The sequence below is a fragment of the Chenopodium album genome, chromosome 7 (assembly GCF_948465745.1).
Source record: "Chenopodium album chromosome 7, dcCheAlbu1.1, whole genome shotgun sequence".
Classification (NCBI taxonomy): Eukaryota; Viridiplantae; Streptophyta; class Magnoliopsida; order Caryophyllales; family Amaranthaceae; genus Chenopodium; species Chenopodium album.
The window spans coordinates 77,177,007-77,198,642 of NC_137840.1; the positions used below are offsets into that span (position 1 = coordinate 77,177,007).

General features: G+C 32.6%; 2 protein-coding genes across 3 annotated transcripts in view; both read right to left on the minus strand.

The window, feature by feature from the left end:
* Positions 1 to 11,090, minus strand: part of LOC145639727 (protein NRT1/ PTR FAMILY 1.2-like) — a 43,283-nt gene extending 32,193 nt beyond the window's left edge. The window contains exons 1-4 of one of the 2 annotated variants that reach the window (XM_081691051.1): positions 10,811 to 10,985; positions 10,431 to 10,648; positions 7,562 to 8,115; positions 6,194 to 7,324 (exon numbers count right to left, since the gene is read on the minus strand). In XM_081691051.1, the coding sequence (XP_081547177.1) occupies positions 6,406 to 7,324; positions 7,562 to 8,115; positions 10,431 to 10,648; positions 10,811 to 10,928 (1,809 nt within the window). In that variant the 5' untranslated portion in view covers positions 10,929 to 10,985 and the 3' untranslated portion in view covers positions 6,194 to 6,405. Of the gene's footprint in view, positions 1 to 6,193; positions 7,325 to 7,561; positions 8,116 to 10,430; positions 10,649 to 10,810 lie in introns of those variants that run through there. The other variant, XM_081691050.1, reaches the window with a different exon arrangement.
* Positions 11,091 to 16,651: 5,561 nt separating this feature from the next.
* Positions 16,652 to 19,816, minus strand: LOC145638667 (transcription factor MYB63-like). The gene is made up of 3 exons (XM_081689659.1): positions 19,410 to 19,816; positions 17,494 to 17,623; positions 16,652 to 17,394 (listed from the first exon to the last, which is right to left on the minus strand). The coding sequence occupies exons 1-3, from the start codon at positions 19,546 to 19,548 to the stop codon at positions 16,719 to 16,721; spliced, it is 945 nt and encodes a 314-aa protein (XP_081545785.1). The 5' UTR covers positions 19,549 to 19,816; the 3' UTR covers positions 16,652 to 16,718.
* Positions 19,817 to 21,636: the final 1,820 nt, after the last annotated feature.

Genomic DNA, 21,636 nt, shown 5'->3' on the forward strand with positions numbered 1-21,636 from the left:
AAGTTAATATAATAAAAATATATATATATAAACTAATCCAAAAATAGTTTTCATGGCAACATATGTTTTTTATATATTGGTAAAAAGTATAGTCAAAGTAAGCAAATGAATAGTACAAAAGTCAAACTGTTGCGATTATTACGAAACAAAAGGAGTTTGATATTCTATACTTTTAAGTTTTTTTTATTCTTTTTTGTTTGGTGAGATTCAATAGTAAATGAGCAATTTAGGGTATACGGGGTTACTTCTTCATAAGTAACCCTTATATGTAACCCCTGACAGATTAAGTAACCTCTAACTGACTGAGTAACCCCTTAATAAGTAATCCCTATAAGTAAACCTTGACCGATTGAGTAACCTTGAATACGTAACTTCTATAAGTGAAAAAAACACCGTTTTTTTAAAGAGGAAAAGATATCTTGTTTAAATATTGATGATTCTCAAGATTTCAACCCGTGATACCACGAAAGAATATTTTTGTATAATTGATTCTATTCATTGTTTATCAATAAATACTACATACAAAGAGAGAGCGAGGGATATCTCACTTGGTTAAGTTTTCTTCCCGATTTTAGAGGATTCTAATATCGATTGCCATCAGCTAGCCAACTAGGGCTGTTCATTGGTCCAAGACCGGATCAAAGATCGAAAAATTGAATTTCAAGAACCGAAAATCGGACCGATTAAGCTAGGACCAAACCCAGACCGGACCGAAAAAATCGGTCCAAAACCCGGTCCGGACCGATTTTAGAATTGTTATTAAATTTTAAATATTTTATGGAAAACTTGAAAAAAAAAATTAAGGAAAAACACTATTTTAACGTCTTTTTTTGTATGTTTAGTACAAAAAAACTCATACGACTATAGTTTTTCTGTTTTTCAAGTTTGTTAAGGATAATCTGAAGCATTAATAAAGGTTTTATGTATAATTTTAAGGAAAAAATCGATCCAGTCCAATATCGGTTTTTATAGGGTTTTGGACCGGACCGAAGATCGGAAAAATAAATTTCTCGACCCGGAGACCGAACCGATTAATTTGGTCCAATCCGGACCAGTCCGATTCATTTTTTCGGTCCGAGCCAATTTTTGAACACCCTTACCATCAGCCACTATGGCTTTCTATGCACCAAAAAAAAAAACCTTATACAAGGAGAAGATTAGTGTTATTAAAGTATATGATGGACCTGGCCCATTTAGCATTTTATGGACATCTAGCGTTTTATGGACCATGAACAACAACGTATATAAATTCTCATTGTTTGATATCCATAGTATAATTTGACTATCAATGAAACTACTTTAAATTTCTCAATGAAATTTACCATAAAATCAGCTTCCATAATTTATGAGGGATTTTGGCACTCTATGGTAAATACCATTTTTGAAAAGGAAAAATTGCCGGGAATAATCCCATCTTTGGGGCGTCCGCTAAAAATAACTCCACCTTTGGATTATTTTTAAATAATCCCACCTTTATACCCAATCTGCTCCCAACAAGTGATCGGTTACCTGTTAAAATGGTAAAAAAAAAAAATAATTTTGGGTTTTAAAGTACACGTGTCACCATACAATTTGTCTAAAATTTAAAATTAAAAAAAATCTGAATTAAAAAAAAAAAAAAAAGCAGTAAGCCAGCCACCCCCTCCACCAGTCCCAGCCACCGCAACACTTGATCGCCGAATTGCAGCAACCATTAAATCGGAGCTCGCGTCGTCGTCGCTATTGTGGGTGGTCTGGGCGGCCGAAATCGAGGCAAGGAAGAGTGACAACGGAGGCCGGAATCGTGGCGGAGGAATGTGAGGGAGGCCGAACTCGAGCCAGGGAAAGGGGAGGAAGGCCGGAATCGGGACGGGGGAAGGGGAGAGCTGCCGGAATCAAAATGGGGAAAGGGGAGAGCTGCCGAAATCAAAATGGGGGAAGGGGAGGGGAGCCGGGATCGGGGCGGAGAAAGGGTTTTCGAGGGTTGGCGGATGGTTGGTTTTAATGGGTTTTCGTGACGGTGGTAGGGAGGTTGGTGGTTCGGGGGAGGGGGGGTGTCAGCGCTGGGAGAGGCGGTCTGGGCGGTCGGCATTGTGGGGCAGGGGAGTCCGGCAACAAGGCCGACAGAAACAGGCGGCGGGGAGGGTGGCTGGGGCTGGTGGGTGGTTTTTTATTTTTTTGACCAATCACAGGCCGACACGTGTCAGATAACTTGTTATAATAATTTAGTTGACCGGTTGGGACCATTGGGAGTAGATTGGGTATAAAGATGGGATTATTTAAAAATAATCCGAAGGTGGGATTATTTTTAGAGGATGCCCCAAAGGTGGGATTATTCCCGACAATTTTTCCTTTTGAAAATTATCCTCATAAATTATAGAAGCTGATTTTGGCAAACCTAATATTGATATTGACATACCTCTATGTAAAAGGTACATAGAAAATTGTGCTCTAATAATGAGTGTGCCTAAATTACTTTTTGGTGTGCCAAAATCACTTCCCTAAATTGTACTCGAGCTAGCCAGGGTTTCTCACCAACGTTTATCAAGGGGTAAAGTTGTCAATTCCAGTAAATACTGAAGGGTATATGCGTAAATTCCGTTGCACCATCGTTACCCTCATAAGTAACGTCGTTAGATGTCGTCTGCTTCATACCTATTGCTGGTCTATTAAACTACAATACATAAAGCTTCAACAATCACTACTACAAAAAACCCTTATCGAGTCGCCTCTAAACCATCTTACGCATCGCTTGAAGGGCGACACTACAGGCACCGACACAATAGGGTACCCCCTTACGTGTCGCCTATAGCGTGATGCGTTAGGTTGGTTTATGAGTCGCCTTTTTCATCACAGGTGATGTGTTAGGTTGGTTTATGAGTTGCCTTTTTCATTACTGGTGATGCATTAGGTTGTTTTACAAGTCACCTTTTTCATTACAGGTGACGCGTTAGGTGTATTTTATGAGTCCCTGACTTTTTATGAGGCGACGCTTAAAGTAATTGTTGAAAAATATAATTCTTCAATAGTAATGCCCAAAATACAATTAATTTTCTCTTTTTCCTCATTAAATTCACACTTGCTACTATAGTTATAACCTATGTAGGACTTGAACCTACATCTATGTGCAATAGCACATTGCTCTACCATTTGAGCTAATAGGCTTTTGAAAATTTCTATGGAAAAACTTACATAAAACTAACATTAGAAATATCAACATAAACATAGACATCCTAGAATAACAAAGACAAAGTGACAATAATCTTTAACCATCATGCACCAACAATTGCAGAGAATTGTACCCATTATACCTTTAATGATACGACTTCATTACTGCTAAATGAATAAATAAAGCAATGGAATATTCTTCCCCAAAAATTATAATATTCTTCCACACATTTCACCATAAGTTTAACAATTTAAATGATAAGATCAGCAACATTTCTGTACTATAACAATATAATTACCTAATCCAACCATTACATTACTTCACATAAACTTAGGAATGAATTAAATGAAATGACCATAGCTGGCAAAAAAAACTACAGCTTAAGAGAAAGCATACCAATATAAATCACAGCTCTCCTCACAAGCATGACACATGGCATTGAGTGCTCCCATGGATACAGATAAACCTGCTTCACATATCTCATCAACTAAATCCAAAGCCAAATGGACCTATATTTGTTTTTAAGAGAAGAAAGGGAGGAAATAAGACAAAGCTTATTTTATAATACAATGCTCTGTTTTTTTTAACACAAGAAGGGGAAATAAATTAAAAAAAGGAAATCCTTACATCAGAAAAATTACAAAGAAAATTGATGTAGGTAGCCCAAACAAAGCAAAACAGCAAACTGAAACTAGAGTTTGAAAAAGCAAACTGACAGAACATAATCCTATTACATAAGATACTCCAACCTAGAACATAGATGAGATGACAAGAAAGCAAGAAGAGGTTGGTGAAATTAGATAACAGCCGCAGCAGCAAGAGGCCCCAACTCCCTTTCATACAGATCCTTGACACTTTCAGGAACAGAGAAGAAAGTTTTATGTCCTATGCTCATATCATTCCCAAATTCAGCAAGCTTATGGGCTATGACATTAAGATCCCTTCTGATATGCACCACCTCAACATCTTCAAGATTATTAATGCTTATGGCTATATCATTAATAGTGGCAGCCAACTGATGGTGAGCATTAAAATTCATGGTATCAAGCATGACTTTGATAGAGAGACAGTCAGTGTAGAGCTCCACTTTTTTTTTAATACAATGCTCAAGTGGAGATAAACAAGAAATTGTGAAAAGGGCTAAAAATACTAACCGTGCACCCAAAAGGCAAGAATAATTTCTAATGTGGCAGACCCACAATGAAATTTAGCCACCACCTTATCAGTCACATCCACAAGTGATATCTCCACCTACAAAGTTTAATAAACAAAAGTACCCAGACAATAATAAGAGCAAGAACTTGTAATGTTCAAGTTCAACTTGCAGAAGAAAATTTTTTTTTAAAAAAAATACACATATTTGAATTTGAATGAAGAAAATAATAAGGGTAAGTATTGGAATGAAAAAACTTCAATTTAGTGGATTAAGGCTTCCTCATTATCAAATTTTTTCTTTTTGAGGGATTCCACAATATCAATTACATCACACATCAACAAACCCAAATTATATATCCTCTTCTATAACTTAAGAAAACAAAATCTGTAAGTAGCTTCACAATTCAACCATAACATATATTTATAAATCACTGTCAAAAACAGATTCGTAAAATTTACAGCCAACAATATTGTATCATTACAAAAAACAGAATCAAAATTGTTACTAATTCAGCAGCTGACATGCAAAATGGGACTATAACATATGGCAATTACTAATACTGCTAGTTTTATAGAACAAAACCTTCAACCTCCAAAATTATAGAAGCATAAACAAATATATTAATGATAATGATTAAGACACAAAGGGTATAATCAAAGTTTAAGAAGATGATATATAAAAGCTACGTTTTCACCGAAAAGAGACGAAATTAAATTAATTATATTGCTAAATTAAACGGCAATTTTCACCCTAACTCTTGAAATACCTCTAATCTTTACGAGTACACAATAAATTCCCAAATCAATCAAAATCAAAATCGAAACAAGTGTTCAGTAATCAAACCAACAATTTCAATAATTACATTTCAGATCACTTCAACATACATATACATCAAAGTATCAAATCCTCACCCCATCGTCTCCTAAAATCGTATAATTTGAAAGCAACATATGTATTGGAAATAATATAATGAAATTATAACTTAATATATTTGCAATTAATAATTAAATTAGAAAAATAAGAAGATTAATTTAGTAATTCACCTTAACAAATAGAAGTAAAGCAGTAAAGAACTCGGAGAACGGGAGCTCAGTCTTTACGTCGCCGATCAATTTGGTGAGAGAGGGAAGTGTACAGGCGGAGGAGTAGGTGGTGGGACACCACTGACACTAAATGAGACAAGTAGTAGTCGTTGTCGGTGAGTTTGAGAGGGGAAGAGATCGAGAGGAAAGAGTATGGAGGAGTAAGGTGAGTCAATGAGAGGAAGAGGGAGGCGATGGGACTATGGGAGAAAGGAACAGAAAGACTAAGGGATGAAGGAACAAAAAAGTTCTAGGGTTTTTGTTTTAGGCTGCTTTGTATAGGTGTCGCTTGTAACACTACAAGACTATAGGCGACTCGTAAAGTAATACTTTATGAGTCACACATAATGAAAGACGGGACACGTATAGTTTACGTGTCACCTTTTATAGTGTAGGCGACGTCTATGACTTTCTATCCATTTTTAAGTGTCTTTTATCTAGCCTTATGTGTCACATGCTTTGTAAGAGGCGACACTAAAACCTTACGCGTCACTTATTAATTTGAGGCGACTCTAAAAGGGCGACTCCATAGGGTGTTTTTGTAGTAGTGAATCATGGAGGAACACGGCGGCGAAGATGTTCAACAATGGAGGAAGATCGGGGGCGAAGACGTTCAACAATGGTGGAATTCAAAGAAAACCCTAAGAAAAAGTATGGAAATAAGGAGAATGTTCAACCCTAAAGGGTGGGGTGTTTGTCATGAATAGAGGAAGATTATGGAGCTCAAAAATGGAGGAAAATTATGAGCCTCAAAAATGGAAGAAGATAGCAGGGACCAGTCACCAAATGGTGTTAGATTTGGTGAAATTACTGTGAACTTATAAAACTGTCCACAAAGTGATAGAAAATATTTTTTTTAATGTGGTAGCACGTATTTCAAGACTCTTTATTTACCAACTTGCCATTTGATAAACTTTCCTTATTTATCTAGGGGAGAAACTTGGATTTTCTCATTGTACTCCAATCAATATAATAAATCAAGGTTACAAATAATATATATGATATATCGACAAATAAATCTAGCCCTCTTTCAATTCTTCGTTCGCCGGCAGGCTGTTATTCTCCAGTCTAGCCAATGTTGGTGTTTGATTGACAGCCTGCTTATGCACCTCATCAACAGGTTCATAACACCAACTACAAAACATATAAAACAAGACATTGAAGAAGCATATTGCAGCAATAAGCCAATAAAAATAGTCATATCGACCTTTGTTGATGTTGCTTGAAACCCAACTTTCCTTGCCTCTTTTTGTTGTAATATCATTCACCAAGTTCAATATTACACTAGATAATAGCCCTGCAACACCCATCCCAACTCCGAAGAGGCATGTTGCTATGCTTGACATGCTCTTGGGCATTTCGGTGTAATAAAACTCGTTTTGCCCTATCGCGTTGAAGGCCTCAGCTAAGCCACTTAAGCAATTTTGGGGTACTAGCCAAAAGGCAGACATAAGGATTGCATGCCTATTGTTATTTGCCAACCCTTCACTAGTGGCTCGTTTTCTTCGTATGTTTTCCACAATTCCGGCTACAAACATTGACATGAATGCACAAAAGAGTCCGATCCCCATCCTTAACTTTACACTTAGGCTAATAGGTTTGCCATTGATCCTTGATGCCAAGGGAAGGAGTACGCGATCATAGATAGGAATCCATAGCACTATGACCATGATTTGAAACGTAATAAAAGAAGCCGCTGGAACTTCAAACTTTGAGCCTAGGTGCCTATCCATGGATAAAGCTTGGACCACACCAAATGAACTCTGGTTCGCGTGTATGGACATTAAGACCCCAGTCGACCATATGGGAAGGACTCTTATAAGAGCCTTTAGCTCTTCAACTTCCTCTACCGTGCATAAATTCCATGGGTTTTTCGCTATTCCATCAGACCCAATGTCGCGGTAGACATCTTGAATGATACAAGCTTTATTCAAGCACCTATAAAATGATATACTAGTATTAGATAGAAGCATGCTTAGTTGTTTATTCCATAGCACAAATTAAAACTCATTATATTGGCCTAACAACTAGTATGAATATTACATTGCAAGATGCTAAGATATATAAAACACTAGGTTAATTAGATACTTATGTATAGTACCTAGGTTAACATATAAAAGTTGAAACAATATTAAACAGAACTTAATTAAGCACACTTATAAGATTGAAACATACCTTAATCTATCATTTGGGCAAGTTATTGTTGAATTTTTCTTTAGATAATAGTAATGCACATTTGATCCAGGAGGTGGCAGAGTGATTTTTCTGTTTTGAAAAGCAGCAATTGCAACTCTAACAAGGCTAATAAAGAGATTACTCTTAACCTTATTCATCACATAAAGAGGAGTAGCAAGCAAGAGGAAGATGGTCGATAAGAGCATAAGAATAATTGGTATGCCGAACCCAATTTTCCAACCCAAGTGATCTTGAATGTACACTATTACTGTCATAGCAATTACTACAGAAAAGCAACCACATGCATAGTACCAGCTGAAAAAGAGTTCCAAAGTCTTTTTATTCTTGGGATTGTCTCTTCGGTCTACTTGATCAGCGCCGAAAGCTAGTGAACAAGGCCTTACTCCACCGGCACCAATTGACATGATGAGAAAGGCAAACACTAGGATGGCATATTGCCCTGATGTTGGGGATTTGCAGTCATGGGCTAAGGTGTTGCACGGCGGTGGCTTTGCATTTGGGATCATTGTTGTTAGCCAGAGTAGAGTCATCCCCTGCATCAAGAAAATTTCTTACAATTAATACATCACATATGTATAGGTACGTTATAAGGCTAAATGTTCTCCAATGTCGTTACTCTAGAATTGCAAGATTATTTCAACAATCGAGGGGTATGAAATTTGGACCAGCAGTAACCTTCTTGTCACGTTGGTTTGATACTATGTCAAATGATCACCAAGAAATTAAGCTCATAATTGAAGGCCCATGATTATATGCTCTTTCAAGTACATTAATTAAACAATAGCAATATAAATAAATAATAATAATAATAAAATTGATTGATTTTGATTTATTGACATATACTTTATATTTACCAAAAATGTTGATTCATGTGCCACAACATGTCAACATGGCCTAATTTTACATATTCATGTTTTGCAGCAGCTTTGTCCCCCAATAACATTTACAAAGTAATTCATAACCAAATATATAGCTACATTCCTCGTTTATTCCTGAGGAAGCCCCAATCTATCTCAATTAGCATAATATTTTCGTAAATAAATCAACATTTATGGGATCCACATTTGATAAAAAATTGTTAATTTATTTACGAAAATGCCACTAAATAAAAGTTTATTTATTTATAATGATGATAAACTTGCATTACCCCTTCATTACTTCTCTATTTCTAGCTCCTTTTGCATGGTATATGAATTCACGTAGTGCAGAAAAGATAATATCTTATGACTCTTTTAAAGTTCTGGCTGGTGGGTTATCGATATTGTCAAATAATTTGGACTGTTTTGGAAAAATGTTCTTGTTCAAATATAATTTGTTACGCATAAGTTGTACAATCACATTTTCAAGGAGTTATTAAGCTATAAACCTATGTGATGCTATCTTGGTTCGTATGGAGTTGCCATGTTGTATGTTAAGTACTCCGTAGTTAAGTTTGATGGGGCAATCAATTTTGTTAGATGTAACCTTAAAATGGTACGTTTGAAAATAAAATTTTCTAATTTGAATAAAAATGAGCATATATATATTTTGCCAAAATTATGCAAATAAACTACTCATAGCATAATTGTTGCCAGATAAACTTGCTTTTTTAAATACAAAGAAAGCAACTAACTTTGACTTTAGGCCTTATTTTGTAACCATTAATTGTTGGCTAGTTTAATTTACTTGACTTGTTTAAACACCTTTTGTTTTCATGAAGAAAGCAAAATGCCTGTTTTAGGTTTTTAACCAAGTGGCTAGCATTGATTAACCTGGGTTTGATCCTCATCCCACCCCTCCTGTGATAGAAGGGGTACCCTCATATCTTACCGTGTGTATATATATATGAAGTACAATCAGGGCCGTAGCAACTAGAAAGGGGAGGGTAGTTGGGGCGGCTGCCCTGGGCCCCTTGTTAAAAAGCACAGTTTCAATACAATACAAGGCCCCAAATAAATATACTTCATACTAAATAATATTACGTATATATACATTTAACCAAAACAAAAAAAAAAAAGAAAGAAAGAAAGCAAGAAGTGTGTAATGTACAACACTACAATAGTACTGTAGTATTCCAAAATATCAAATGACATTTTTGGTAAATGTATTTCATCCCTAATTTTTTGCCCAACTTATTCACTTTCCCAAATGAATTTGATTAACAAAAAAATGTCATTAATTTTTATTGTATCTCTATTTTTGGTAATTTTATTTTTCAAAATGTATTTCATTACAATTTTCAGTTAGTTAAATTCCTTCTCTTTCGCAATTCAATTGAAGATGAAAACTATAATAAACGATCATTTTACTCTTAAATTTTCAACGTGATTAATCTAATTATATATAATTCTCTTTGCATACCCTACTTTTTTTTTGAACGGTGCATACACGACTTTATCCATCAAGTTCTCTTCTTTGTATTAAATTATATTTTTCTTTGTATTAAAAAAAATCTAATGGATGGGTTGGATACTTGGTTTGAATGGTTCGGCTGGTGTAATTACTTCAACGAGAGTTACGAGAATGTAATTTCAATGTTTTATGAAATTTGATGTTTTTAAATATTATTGAACATAATAAAATATTTTTGCATACCCAATTTAAAAAAAAAATTATATAGTATATGTGAATTAGGGCCCCGATTTATGTTTCTTCCCCAGGCCACTGAAATCTCAGAAACGGGCCTGAGTACAATACCAGATGTCTAAAATCTTTTAGTGATAGCTTATAGAATAAAAAAAATAAAACAATTTATTAGAGAAAGATAGAGTATAAAATTAAATAAATATATAGCGAATAATATCCATGAATATAATATCTAAAATTAAATATAAGTAAAGAATTCGATATTAAATATTAATAGAATTACCAAGAGACTGAAGACGGAACCCAGAGCAATGGTAAGGAATCGACCCAGATAAGAATCAGCCACAAAAGCACCAATAAGAGGAAAAAAATTGGTAGCAGCTGACCAAAAGTATATCAAATTTTGGCCTTTCGCTAAACTCATCTTGTAATCCTTCATCATATATACGATCATGTTTGGTAATAATCCATAACTTGCTACCTTTTCAAATGACTCGTTTGCTGTATGTGTCACAATTCCAACATTTTAAGTGTGTTAGTTATTAAAATTAATAGTCACGATGAAAGTGTAATTCGCGATGAGTTAATATATAGTCACGATGACAGTGTAATCCGTCATTAATTTAAAAAAAAACATGCATGCAACAACAAGTATAAATTTACCTATGATGAATGGCATGGTAATGAAGATACTCTTTTTCCATTTGGATGGTTGTTGTTGTTGTTCTTGGTGATCATCTTGTTGCCCGTTAATGTTCCTTTCTTCATCACTTGCCCCCATTTTAGAGAGAGAGAGAGAGAGAGAGAGAGAGAGAGAGAGAGAGAGAGAGAGAGAATAAATTAAACTTAGTTGAATTTGATTGTTTGGTAAGGGAATCGATCGAGCCATATATGTAGTCATTATCAAGACCAAAAAATATATATAGTCATGAATCTCATGACAATAATTTAATAGCATAAATAATCAAACAAAGAGTACAAGGCTAATAGTGAACGTTTATGTAATTGAGTACTTCCCCTGTCTCTTATTTTTTTCGCCCTATAGTTAATATTTGAATTAAATTTTGAAAATTTTAATTTGTCCATAGATTCCCTTGAATTGATAAGAGATAATATAGTCATGTGGATTCATTTCATTGTATATTTTATTAATATTAAATTTTTATTATTTTTACACGGATGAAAGTAAATAGAGATATATTCGTTTTAAAACGTGTTTTAGAGACCGTAAAAAATCAAATTAAGCAAAAATATAAAAGGATAGAGGGAGTATGTAATAACAAACAGTGGTGGATCTTAGACCAAATGATCTTAGACCAAATATAAAGAGTTTGCTAGTTTTAAATCTATAAATTGATTTTATGACCACTATACCATGAAGTGTTTTTATAGATTTTTTAGGCAACGCATCTTTTTTATCTAAAGACCTGAAAACGTCTAGAGAGGGGAAGTTGTTAATTTGCAAGCCCTAACAAAGATTCGTCTCTGCTTACAAGTTACGACTATAAGACTTTATATACTATGAATTGAAAGCCTTGTTTTGTTCAACTTTTTTGGGAAAAAAACAAGTTCACTTCACTTTTCATTTACAGTGGATGGACTACAATATTTTTAAGAAAAGGGAGAGTTCTTTATGATGAATTCTCTACCTATAATAATTTGAGTAATGAATGATTCTAATAACATGCGTTGGTATTAAATTATAGTTTAGATGGTATTATCATGATACCAAAATATTTATTCAGTAGAACCAACATTTGTAAAAATGTTTTGTTGGTATCAATATAATTCCTTCTTGATATTTAGATGACACCATCTAAACACAATTTAATACCACTGCCAATTTTTAAATGAGCTGGACCCACGAGCAAATTATGAAAAAGCCCCCATTTGAGTCTTCAATGTCTCAAATTATTTGAGGCAGAGAATTTCCCGTTCTTTACTAGAAGTCCCAAGTAGTGATTAGAAAAGTGAAGATGAATAAAAAGATAAACGAGTTAGTTTGAAGAAGGACAAATCGGTAACTTAGTTTGAATACGTCCTAAACAGTAATTATTGTAATAATTGTAAAACTTTCTATGTTAAAAGTGTGGTAATAATAATATAAAAAAGGGTGAAATATCAATTATTAAGACAAATTTTGAGGGAAAAAAAAACAAATCCATACTCTAACCTGTATGATTTTAAACAATTTCAGATCAAATTATAATGATAATGACAAAAAGTTAAGTCAGGGTGTTTATAGCAGTGTTTGTTTCATGTACATGTGAATACGTGATGGCCTCTTCCCACTTAACATTCTTTATTTAGTGTTTTTCTAAAAAGCCAATTTTGCCGACAAAATTTTATTTTCAGTAGTGCAGTTTTGTGAACTCCAATCTTTAAGAAAAAAAAAATTAAAAGAAATAAATTTCGGTAACTTTCACATTTGTTGAAAAGATATTCTTTTCATTTTGAATGTATCTCGAATGCACATGTTTAATTAAGATAATTAGAAAAGTACTCCAAAAATCTAAATAAGAATCCAACTAACACCAAGAGAATCGGTTGAAAATTTTGTTTAGAAAAGTACTCCAAAAATCTAAATAAGAATCCAACTAACACCAAGAGAATCGGTTGAAAATTTTGTTTGTGGTGCTTGTCAAATCCACATTCGGATTAAAACCGAACTACCGAAAATCAAACCGAATTAGATCAATTAGTCATTTGGTTTGAATTTTTTTAGAATTTGGATGGGATCGGTTTGGAGAAATTAAAAAATATAGATTACGGATTGGATTTGGTTTGGAGTTTTAAAAAATCGAAAACCGAATTTCGACCCATTACGTTAAGCCCATTTTTTTTTTCAAAGTATCCAACCACTTTCACCTTTCATATATAAACTTGAAAAAAAAACCTAATTTTCAATTCTCCTTTCTTAATATCTTACTCTCTCACAAAGAATGTTGTTAACAAGAAATGATTGTAGGAATTTTTTGGGTGAAGTTCGGGTTTCGGATTTGAATCTTGTTAAAGAAGGGGACAAATTTTGGTTTGGATTGGATTCTAATTTGAAAAACCGAAATAATTTGGTTTGGTTTGGATTGGATTGAATCTTAAATCGGTTTGGATTCGGATTGAGATTTCCAAAACCGAATTAATTCGGATTGGATTCGGTTTTGGCTATAATCCAAACCGCAAATCGAACTTTCACCCCTCGTCAAATCATAGAGAGGATCGAATTCACATCTTTTTGTAAACGTCACCCCTAGTCAACGAAAAGCCAAGGATGTAAACGGAATTTAATTTATAGTGTTTGTTTTTTTTTTTTAGAAAAATTTAATTTTTAGTGTTGGTACCACCTTTTAAGACTTTAATCAATTACTTTAATCATTTAGTATTAAAAATACCTCGCTATCTTCTCTTCTTTTACTTACACTATCTCGCAAATTTTTATTTTATTTTATTTTATTTTTTTAATTTTTTAATTTTTTTTTAATTTTTTTTATCTTTCTCTTATGTATAACCATGTGCCACATTAATGAATTGATCGAAGTTATTGTTGGTTATACTGGTTAAATAGCTACCACTTCGTAATTAAATATCATTCAATTGGTTGGTTGCTTTTATCTAGTGTTTTAGTTTAAACTATTCAACATATTGGACTATACATCTTTGTTCTTAACTCATTAGATTTTGATATATACATATTGTTTAAAACTAATGATATAAATTATTTTGATTAATGTGTAATGCTCACATCGCGTGCATAGAAAAGTTAGTAATATATAAATATATACGAAGTATAAGCTTAAATATTTTCTAAATAAATTATTGTAATAATTCTTTAATGCTGGCAGCAGCAACATGTAGTAGTGGGCAGCAACATTAGCAGCAGCGGCGGCAGCAGCAGCAGTATTAGCTGTAGCGCCAGGAGTGGCAGCAGCAGTATTAGTTCGTTGTAGCGACAGCAGCATTAACATGCAGCAGAGCTGATGTCAAGTGCATACCTCAACCTATCCAAGGTTCATTAAAGAATGGTTGAGTCGGAGCATCCAACTGAATTGAGACAAGAAAGGGAAAAAAATCAGAGACATTAATAACTCCAAATCTAGCAACATGCAGAAGATACTTAGAATATCATAATTATAATGAAAAACACACACTGACTATATGCTAACAAATGCAATCATAGATACTCACAACAATAACAGAGCAATTAAATGACCCAGGAAAGGATAAAAGTAGAATGGAAGAGAGAAAGCTAAGAAGCCTATTCAATGGAGAATTCAGAGCTGAGAACTCGGAGTAAGCGTCAACTTAACGGAGGGGAAGAGAGAACTAAGAAGCCTATTCAATGGATCATTGTTTTCAAATGCAGCCCGGTTCAAAATATGACTCGGCCCGATCTTTTAATAAAACCCGTGTTTTTTCTTTGCTACATTTAACAAATTTTAGGGGGTGTTTGGTTTGTTACATTAAAATTTAAAATGGATTGATATGTAATCTCATACTAGACAGGTATAGATTTAACAAATTTTCTAGTACTGTTGGAATTAGACAGTATTAAATGTAGAGCGGCTTTAAAAATGTTAGGTTCAGTGTTGAATTTTGGACAACCTAAATTTTTATTCTTAGTTAAAATTTAGCTCAATCCAAATGACCAAGATAGCGGGTTTGAACACGCTGTGGATTTTTTGCCTGAAATACTCTAGTGGATTTGTCTACGAATTTAATGGGCAAACCTTTTTAGCCAAGGCTAGGCCTGCCTATGATCAGCTCTACTTGGTACCATGCATACAAGTAGCAATAGGAAAAAAATAAATAAATAAATTACTTTGACTCTATAGGATTATCCAACGCCTCGGAGCGTTCGTTAGCTAATTTAATGCATTTTTAATTTATTTTTTTTTTGAAAGGTAAATTAGTTGACCATGTATTAAATTAGCTAATTTAATGCATTTTTAATTATTATCAATGTTATTTTATAGATTACAAAAATTTTTGCTCTTATCTAACGCCCGGGGCGTCCGTTAGCACAATCGTAATTAAAATAATTTTTGACAAGAGGGGACATTAACTTAATTATATAGTACGGGGTATGTAGTTGCAAAGCACGAAAAAGACATATTAGTATTTGACTCAAAATGTTATACAAATTCATATAGCATATGTATGGTCATGCTCTAATACGGAGTATATTCAAACGGCCGGTGTAAACCATAAAAATTTAACACCATTAATTATATGAGGAGTTGAACAATTTTGGTCCAATCTTAGTGTCAGATAATATAAAACTCCTTGATTAGAGTGATTTCCATCGATCAATATTTATAGGGTTACAATGAGAAACCTAATCATATTAGGTAACTATAAGATATGTACAGATATCAAAGATAATCTTATACAAAATATATCCTAAACCTAGGATGAAAATATTCTATGGATATTCTCTATCACACCCCCGCAGTCAGAGCGGGAGAAAATCGGATGCTCAGACTGGATCTGAATCACGCATCAAACGGTAAGGATAGTATACTAACCCATGATCAAAAGAGAAGTAGTAGGCATGTGCTGGTGATGACGATGAGAAGCAACAACCACGACCTACGTATAGTAGAGATATGCGCTTTTAGGCCGAAGGAGAAGAGTCACGCATATACTTGGGCCAAGTTGCAGATCCAGAGAAGAATAAGTTAAGGGATCAAACCATCATCGGGGAGAAGACACTACACTACTACGTGAAATCACAGTTGAAGAAAAACAAATAAAATTGCGCAAGAAAAGATTAAATCCCACCGCTTGAAATTAATCAATTCTCAAAAGAGAAACCAGGTAGCAAGAATTAATACTCCACAAAGATTCCAAGTGCTGCAACAATTAAAGGAGCTAACTTGATAGCAAAAGAGATGTTACCTTATTGTGATATACCACCACCAAAATAAAATCTATGTGATTATGTGTAAGAAAAAAAAAACCAATGAGGCAATGTAAGAATCATTATTGGTCATGGGGAGGTGGAAATAGAGTGCGGCACATGGAGTAGGTTGGCAGATGTGGTTACTGCCAGTAGGGGGAGGCGGTAGTGTATGCGATTGCCAACAACGACGGAGGAGGCTTTCGCGATTGCTACTGTTGGTAGGAGGCGCAAGGTTACATAAAGATTCTAAAACTAAAAAAAAAAACTTTGAGAAAAGAAAAAAAAAAAAAATCTATATGTGTGTTTGCGGAAGCATGGTGGGTTTAATTTTCTAACCCACCGGCAGGGTGATAATTTTTGTATATGATCCCAAGATCTAACCTAAGCTGTGATACCATGTCAGATAATATAAAACTCCTTGAGTAGAGTGATTTCCATTGATCAATATTTATAGGGTTACAATGAGAAATCTAATCATATTAGGTAACTATAAGATATGTACAGATATCAAAGATAATCTTATACAAAATATATCCTAAACCTAGGATGAGAATATTATATGGATATTCTCTATCACTTAGTACGAATTATAAATCCTTCTACATTTGACTGAATATTAGTTATACATATACATATTATATACTATCAACTTGAAGATGTTGAACTAATTAACTAATTAGGTGAATTTAGAAGGAAATTAAAATCTAAGTCATGGTTTGAACTTGAAGTAGTATTGTTGGTAGATTGTAGTGGTGTAGACTGATTTAGATGATCAAGTCCAAGTTCATTTTCCAAGTATACTAACCACCACCAACTTCCATCACCTTGCTTTACATTTTCATTCTTGTTGTCATTCTCATATATTATTGGTGTGTCAACATCTTTGAATTGGACTTCATTATTGTCTCCATGTAACAAGTCCCATAAGTCCAAGTTTGGCTCGTAAGGAATTTCAAATAGCTCGTCTAGTGAATTATTATTTTCGATGTTCTTGCCCACACACGCGCTTGTTTCATCCTTATTAGGGTGCTCCACATTTTCGATCATTTGATGGTCCGATGAACATGAGGCTTGTGAGTTTGAAGAGGTAGATGATGAGCTTGAATACTCTATCGTGTCGTTGTTTGTGATTGTTTGTTGAGTGAGGACTTGTTTATAGCAATGTTGGTTGTCGCTTCCATCAATAGTAATTTCATTAGGAGTATTTGTCGAGGATGATGCGTTACATGATATAGGAGAATCATTGCTAGAACGTTTCTCTTTGAGGCGTTTCTTTAAGTGAGTGTTCCATACATTTTTTATTTCATTGTCAGTTCTTCCCGGGAAATGTGATGCTATCTTCGACCATCTGAATAATATAAACATTAATGATCACTTAGAAATTATATTATTAGCATTTAAATCTCATGAAAAATGGTTCAAATTATGCATAGGTTTGAACAATTACTTGTTTCCCAGCGCTTCATGTAACTTGATTATGATTTCCTCTTCTTGGGGAGTGAAATCACCGCGTTTTAGATCTGGTCGAAGGTAATTAACCCATCTTAAACGACAACTTTTGCCACATCGCGCTAATCCTAAAAAAACAAACATAGGATGATCATCATTTATGGCATATTATTATAATTAATAAGACAAGCAAGGAAACTAGTTAACTTAAATGAGATGATAACAACATTGATGTGATTAGGTTTAAATTAACTCATACTCTTTATTTTATGCTTATGATGTCATTAATTGAATGATTAATTAATTAATTAGTATGTGGAAGAGTTATTTTCTATATTAGTTTGGGTGGGGAAATCACTCAACAACCTTGATAAAGACCGTAGGGTTGGAATGTTTTACTCCACTTAAAATGCCTTGCTTCGTAAATTTCTTTGACTTCGTTTACCTATAAAAGTTTTTGGTCCCTTTGAAGACAATCATTTTATTGGTTAGTTAAGTTCTTTGACTAAGTGACCAAGCAACTTATCATCAACCCACCACCATAAATTAATTATCATAAGGCCGGTTCTCACGTGTAAAATATAATAAATTTTGATCACTAATTAGTGCTATTTGAATAACATATGTATGAATAAGTATGATATTTATTTCACTGTTCGATTTCTCTCTACTTCATTTGTACTCGTGTAATACCCTTGTTACTCAGATTAAAAGTAAACCATATGAGTAAAAAGCTAAAAAAATCTACATGTATATATACTTGTGTGTTTATAGTCAAATTCTTTCTTCCTTCATTTATTTAAATTTTAGTAATGGTTCAATAGTGTCTTTCTATACTATTCATAAATCTTACTTTGGTCATAATCATATAATTATACATTTAGATATTAGTAATATTATGTAACAAATAACAAGGTATTGGATTTATCACAATATATATTTTTAATGTATCATTAATTATTTTTTTCTTATAAATAAATAAGGATATTTCAAAATGAAACAATGATAGTCATAATACAGAAAAAAGGATGTATAAAAACTAATTAGAAAATACAATCTTGATCGAAAATATATACCTTGTTAATTTAGAATAGACAAATCACATTGTCATAGTTTGTAGACAAATTCAACTATCGTAAAAGTCTATTGCACTGTTTGGAGTATTTATTATGATCATAATTCATGTCATCACATAAACAATTTAGTATAGAGTAGTAATATCATTAAAATAGATAAGTCCATATAAGCTTAATTGATGTATGTTTTGCTTTTTATATCAATTATGGCCTTTTGAATTACGATATAACTGAGATACACTACTAGCTAACTAAAGGAAAACTAATTCTACATTATCATGCGGCAATGTACGTGCATTAAGTAAAAAAGTCAATAAAAGCAACAATTTAAAACACACGATATAATGGTTAGTACTGTATTATAATCTAAGATTCTATATGGTAAACTTAATCATTCTAAAGATCTTAATTAGCATTACGAGACTGCAAAATTCCAAAAATGGTGAAAACAATTGTTAAGATTTGATGAATCTAAGACAATATTTTACTTATGATGATGTTTAGTAATCATAAACCTAACAACTTTTTCGTACCCACCAAAAAAATATACATATAATTATATAAACTTAGCAACTTTCAACTAAATGTTCAGATCATATAAATTGCGATATCTTCTTCCCCCTAGCTGTTGCATCCTTTAGTAATTATCGACCTGTAAAAATTATGCATTTTGTAATATACTAAGGATTATTATTGTTTAATTGTTGTCTTTTGAATAAGACGATCATATGATATTGCAGGTGTAACAAAGCAACTACAATCACGTACATATACTATTTAATGTCTTAAAAACTATAATAATTTCAATAAAAAGAGAATAATGATTGAGAAGAAAAACCTGCAAGTTTAGGAAGAGCTCGCCAATTGTTATGACCATGTTTCTGAATGAAGGAGATTAGCTTAAAATCCTCAGCTTGAGACCACGGTCCCTTTTTTACACCAGCTTTGTCACAACACGGCTTTCTTCCTTTACCCATATCAAATTCTTAAATTAAATTTGTTTCCTAATTAACAATTCTAACTAATTAATATCCAAAAATTATTTAAAAAGAGTATTATATATATATATATTTTATTTTTACAATTGTTGAAAGAGTGGATTTTTTGGATTTAGTAGGAAGTTATGAGAATAATGATAAAGCAAGTATTTATAGGGGAAGAGGAGTGAGAGAAGATGATGAAATTACATGCATTTGCTTACGCTAACGTAGTAGTAATATTATTCACTCTTACCAAACTTTTTGGACTTTACTTTCCTCAAAAAAAAAAAAAAAAAAAAAAAAAAAAAAACCTTTTTGGACTTACTAACTTTTCCTTTGAATTTATGCTATTTTAACCTTTTATTATTTAATTAGAGGCTAACTAATAGTCCTAATTAATTAGACTATTGATGATCAATTATTTGATTAATTAATTATTAGTATGTATACGTAATGATTTTCTTAATTGAAACTCTTTTTTCAGATTTACAGGTGAGTTTAGTAGTTTACTACTTAATCACCTGCAAGTTGTTCATACGTCATGCTTATCTAAATTGATGTGTGTGCTGATGTAAATGAAGATGATAATAAATTTACACAGATAATTACAGTAATAGTAGGTTTTAATTTTAATAACCAAAGGATTTTGCCATTTTGATTGTTGTGGCCTATAGCTTAAGGAGTAATGGGTATGGATATACTTCGTATGTTTCTCCCGTTTTAATATAATTGCACAATTTTTTTTTTTTTTTTTTTTGGTGTTTAGAGATCAACAAGAACAAGTGATGAGAATCGATCTCAAGATCACCTGCAATTGAAAAGAAAGCTCTAATCACTTGAGCTATCCCTCATTCTCTAATTGCACCATTTTTAAATAAAATATTCTTTAAGGGAAAGGATAATATTGTCTTTTATCATAATGTACTTCATACATATCATAACGCTTAAAATTATATATCATAATGTACTTCATACATATCATAACGCTTAAAATTATATATATATATATATATATATATATATATATATATATATATATATATATATATATATATATATATATATATATATATATATATATATATATATATGAGTCGCTTAAAATTATTAATTGATTAGTTTTGGGGTTTTTTCTTTTTTTTTTTTTTCATACATAACCTGTAGGGTTGTTTTAATTTTCTTTTCTTACATTATTTACATATGTAGTACATCATCTTATGACAATTTCAAGCAATATCTTTATGATTTTGAAATAATAACAAAAACCTACATTAAGGTTACTTTTATAATGGAGAGAATGATTTTGCCATGAATATAGAATGTTAAGTTGTTATTTAAGTATTTAAAATAAAACAATGAAGGTTAAAACTTCAATTTCAATGAATATATTGATATAGAAACATGTAGACATGTAGGAGAGAATAGTACAAAATGTATTATTTAAATAATATAGGTTTGCAAGGTCAATTACTTGTTTGAAATCTCAACTGTAAATTGTAAATGTAACAGTGACTGAAGATGTTGACTATATATCAACTGCATGCTTATAATTCAGTCTTCTCAAACAAAAGCATAATCTTCTCCCACACAGAAATAGAAAGTGGTTTACATATTGGAATTTATTCATTCGTCAACAATTTTGTACCAATTTTCCAACGATTTTTTTTTTAATATAATAATGAATGTCTACTATGAGAAAGTAGGTATTTTTCCATAATCCATGAATGGTTACAAAATGTTGGATTAATACAAAAATCAAAAGTATCTTACAATAAACAAACAAACAAAAAATGTAACACCAAATCACTAAATTATTACTATTTTCATATTTTGTTATGAGTTTGTTTAATTCTCCGTACTTGTTGTCCAAACACTCCAATTTTGTTTAATAACTTAGATAGTTGGATGTAGTCCAAACTCTCCTATTTGTCGATTTTTGTACAAGTGATTCATTGGCAGGCAGAGAGTCTAAATAAGATAGTTGAAGGCTTGTAGCCCTGATATTTCACAAGGGTTAAAGGATAATTTAATATCACAAAGTTGAGAGAGAAATGAAGAGGTAACAAAAATGTGGGTGTATTAGGC